The sequence below is a fragment of the Eschscholzia californica genome, unplaced genomic scaffold (genome assembly GCF_041429995.1).
Source record: "Eschscholzia californica isolate CP2 unplaced genomic scaffold, dmEscCali1.0.p SCAF_2, whole genome shotgun sequence".
Taxonomy (NCBI): Eukaryota; Viridiplantae; Streptophyta; class Magnoliopsida; order Ranunculales; family Papaveraceae; genus Eschscholzia; species Eschscholzia californica.
In genome coordinates, this window is record NW_028238309.1 from 16,572,291 (window position 1) to 16,575,625 (window position 3,335).

The 3,335-nt window shown below is 37.6% G+C and overlaps 1 protein-coding gene across 1 annotated transcript; it reads right to left on the minus strand.

Annotated features, from left to right (window-relative positions):
- Positions 1 to 213: 213 nt before the first annotated feature.
- On the minus strand, positions 214 to 2,477 carry LOC147556558 (uncharacterized). The gene is made up of 2 exons (XM_086658661.1): positions 2,322 to 2,477; positions 214 to 927 (listed from the first exon to the last, which is right to left on the minus strand). Exons 1-2 carry the CDS (start codon positions 2,475 to 2,477, stop codon positions 214 to 216), a joined length of 870 nt encoding a protein of 289 aa, XP_086514787.1.
- Between the last annotated feature and the right edge of the window lie 858 nt (positions 2,478 to 3,335).

The following is a 3,335-nucleotide window of genomic DNA, read 5'->3' on the forward strand; positions in this document are numbered from 1 at the left end:
GTTAATTTAGGGTCATAAAGTAAATAATGAGGTTTGAATTGGTGGGACATGGATATAGAGGGACTTGTTTGTAAGGTATATGGGAGTTGGGGATTTAAACTAAATTAAATGAATGCATGGCCACTTCAGATTGTGACACATGGAAGCCCGCCCACCTTTGTTTTTTTTTTTGATGAAGAAAACATAGCATAACTAAAATATCCATACAAAGTTCTAGCATATAGCTTCAACAAAAGAAGGTAATACATTCCATATTTTCCTACTATCATTCCTCGTGCCCCATTTAGCTATTGAGTCTGCCTGAGTATTGCCTTCCCGGTTGATAAACGTAAAGATAATACCATCAAATCTATCCCTGAGCTCTTGAGCTTGTTTCATGATCTTTGTAGATTGCCAATGGAGACTAACATTTTGTCCGTTGATAAAGTGGATGAGCGTTTGGTTATCACTTTCAATATGAACGTAGTTAATGTTCAAGTCTATAGCCCATTTGATGCTGTAAAGTATGGCAATGCTTTCACATTCTTTCGCATTCTGACCTCGTACAGAGCCAACCGCTGCAATAACAAAAGCGCCTGTTTCGTCTCTGATGATACACCCAATCCCTGCTGGTTCTGAGCTTTTGGAGAAAGAAGCATCAACATTAAGTTTAAGATATGGTGTCGATAGAGGTCTCCATTTTTCCTGTTTGGTTTTTTCCCTGCAAACTTTAGGTATAAAGGATTCGATCTTAATAGGCGTGATGGTATTGGCATTTATCCTATCAATGATCTGTCTAGTATTTTGTTTCGTTTTGGAGAAGCTGTTTTCACATCTTGCTTTCCATAGAAACCATAGAATTTTGGCACATAGAAGACCAATATCCTCATCTAGTTTTTTCCATTGGTGTATCCATTGGATAGTAGATACAATATGGTCTGTTCTTACCTGATAATTAAACTAAATCGCTTTAGCGAAGGTGCAATGAAGCATAACATGGTCTAAAGTTTCGTTTTCATTACAGTTAATACAAGAGAATTGGTTACCAATGTATTTACCTATTTTTTCCTTTACTGGTAGACCATTAGTACAACATTTCCATAAAAAAAATTTGACTCTAGGAATCGTATTCATATTCCATATAAAGAACCAGTCCGTTTGATCCTGCATAAGGTTAGTACATCTAATTCTCAGAGAATTATACATAGATTTAATTGAAAAATTACATGATCTAGTCAGAGTCCATCTAGGAGTATCCTCCTGGTCACTATGGATGTTAATGCTCAGGATAGCATTACAATTATCAGTGATGAAACAACAATGTAATATATTAGTATTCCAAGTATTGTTATCCATTAATTGTGAAACCCATTTGAGATTAATCTCATTGTGATTCGTGATAGGTGGAGGGTAATCCGGAATCCAGAAGTCCTGCCAAATATCAATATTGTCCCCTTTGTTGATTTCCCAGAAAATCAGATTCCACATGTGAATAGCTTGTTTGTTGATGGATTTCCAGATCCAAAAATGGTTAGGTTTGGGAGGAGTGGGTTTAAACGAATTCGGGAAATATTTTCCTTTAAGAATTTTAACCCAAACTGCATTAGGATTTTTAATAATACGCCAGTTGATCTTGTTCAGAAAAGCCTGGTTATCCAAAAGAGGAAGACGAATGCCCAATCCGCCAAATTTGCGAGGTTTGCAAATAGTGGCCCAGTTAAGCGTATGAAAAGTTTTGGATTTTCCCCACCAGAAGGTCCTTTGAATGGACTCAACGCTATTGCAGATGCCTTTAGGAATGGCAAAGCATTGCATTTGGTATCGGGGAACGACCGCTGCTATGGTCGAAATGACTACAGAGCGACCAGCCTGAGAGAGAAGATGAGTTTGCCATTTGGCGAGTTTATTCCGCATCTGAGAAATGAGAGGTTGGAAAGCTGACTTCTTGTTGCTATTAATGAACAAATTGGTACCAAGATATTTGTCTCCTGCCGAAGAATAATGAACTTTGAGATCACGAGTGATCATCCGTTTAAATTTGGGGTGGGCATTTTTAGAAAAGAAAATATTTGATTTGGAGTAGTTGATCATTTGTCCCGATGCATTACTGAATTCCTTCAGAATGAATTTGAGATTGTGGATGTTCTCCAAAGAATTTTGATAAAAAATGAGACAATCATCGGCAAACAGAAGATGATTAATAATGAGCTCCGAATTCGGCACCGGAAAACCTATGAAAGTATGATTATCATTAGTCTTCTCCAGAAGCCTGCTAAGACCTTCCATAGCAATACAAACAGGAACGGCGAAAGAGGATCTCCTTGTCGAATACCGCGGCTCACATTAAAGGTCATTCCAGGGCGGCCATTGATGAGAACCGCCATGGAACTAGTAGAAAGACAAGTGTGAATGAGCTCAATCCACTTCCGATGAAAACCCATCAGATGCATCACCTTCTCTAAATAACTCCATTCTATCTGATCAAAAGCTTTGGACATGTCTAATTTCAGACCAAAGTAACTCTTAGCTCCTTTGCAATGTTTATAGGAATGAATAATCTCTTGGCTGATGATAACATTATCCTTGATTTGCCTGCCCGGAACATAAGCCGCTTGAAAAGGAGAAATCAAGTCAGAAAGAATAGCTTTTAGCCTGTTGGCTAGAATTTTGGTGATGATTTTATAAGTGGTATTGAAGAGACTAATAGGTCTATAGTCTGCCTGGGATTGGGGAGTTTTCGTTTTAGGAAGGAGACAGATATGAGTGTGATTGACCTTGTCCGGAAGATAAACCTCGCTAAAGAACTGGGACACCATATGAATAATGTCATCTTTAACCGTATCCCACCTTTGTTATTGTAAAAGGAAATAAACCTACTTTCTTCATTTCACCAGCAAGGGACGAATAGCAAAATTAAAAAGCCCCAATAGCACTATCACTTTATACTCATCACTTCCCTCATTCACTTATTGTCCACGTCTCCTCCACTAGCCACCTCACCCTTTCCCATTTTACTTTCAAGCTCAACGAATAAAGGTCAGGAGCAGTGGGCGTTTTGATATTTGGTAATGAAAACCCTCAAGTCTTTCGAATAGTTTTTTGTTGATTTCTTCGCATTCGGTAGTCGGAATTCAATGAAACTTCTTTCAGGTAATCTCATTCGACTTGTTCTATATATCTATCCGTTTAGAATTTTTAATTTCGTCCATATTTGGTGGTTATTTGATGGTTATTTCGATAACTGTACAGTTGTACTAATTTCATTTGGGATCAAAATTTGGAGCTATTTAGACGATTATTATTCAATTTCTTCGAATGATTTGTGTTCAGAAATATGTTTTGGAGATTGTAGACTA

Excerpts from the sequence above, each read along its gene's own strand:
- LOC147556558 (XM_086658661.1), bottom strand. The coding sequence starts at position 2,477 with ATGTCCAAAGCTTTTGATCAGATAGAATGGAGTTATTTAGAGAAGGTG. Across the intron at positions 928-2,321 it reads GCCCTGGAATGACCTTTAAT|GTAAGAACAGACCATATTGT; the intron begins GTGAGCCGCGGT and ends TTTAATTATCAG.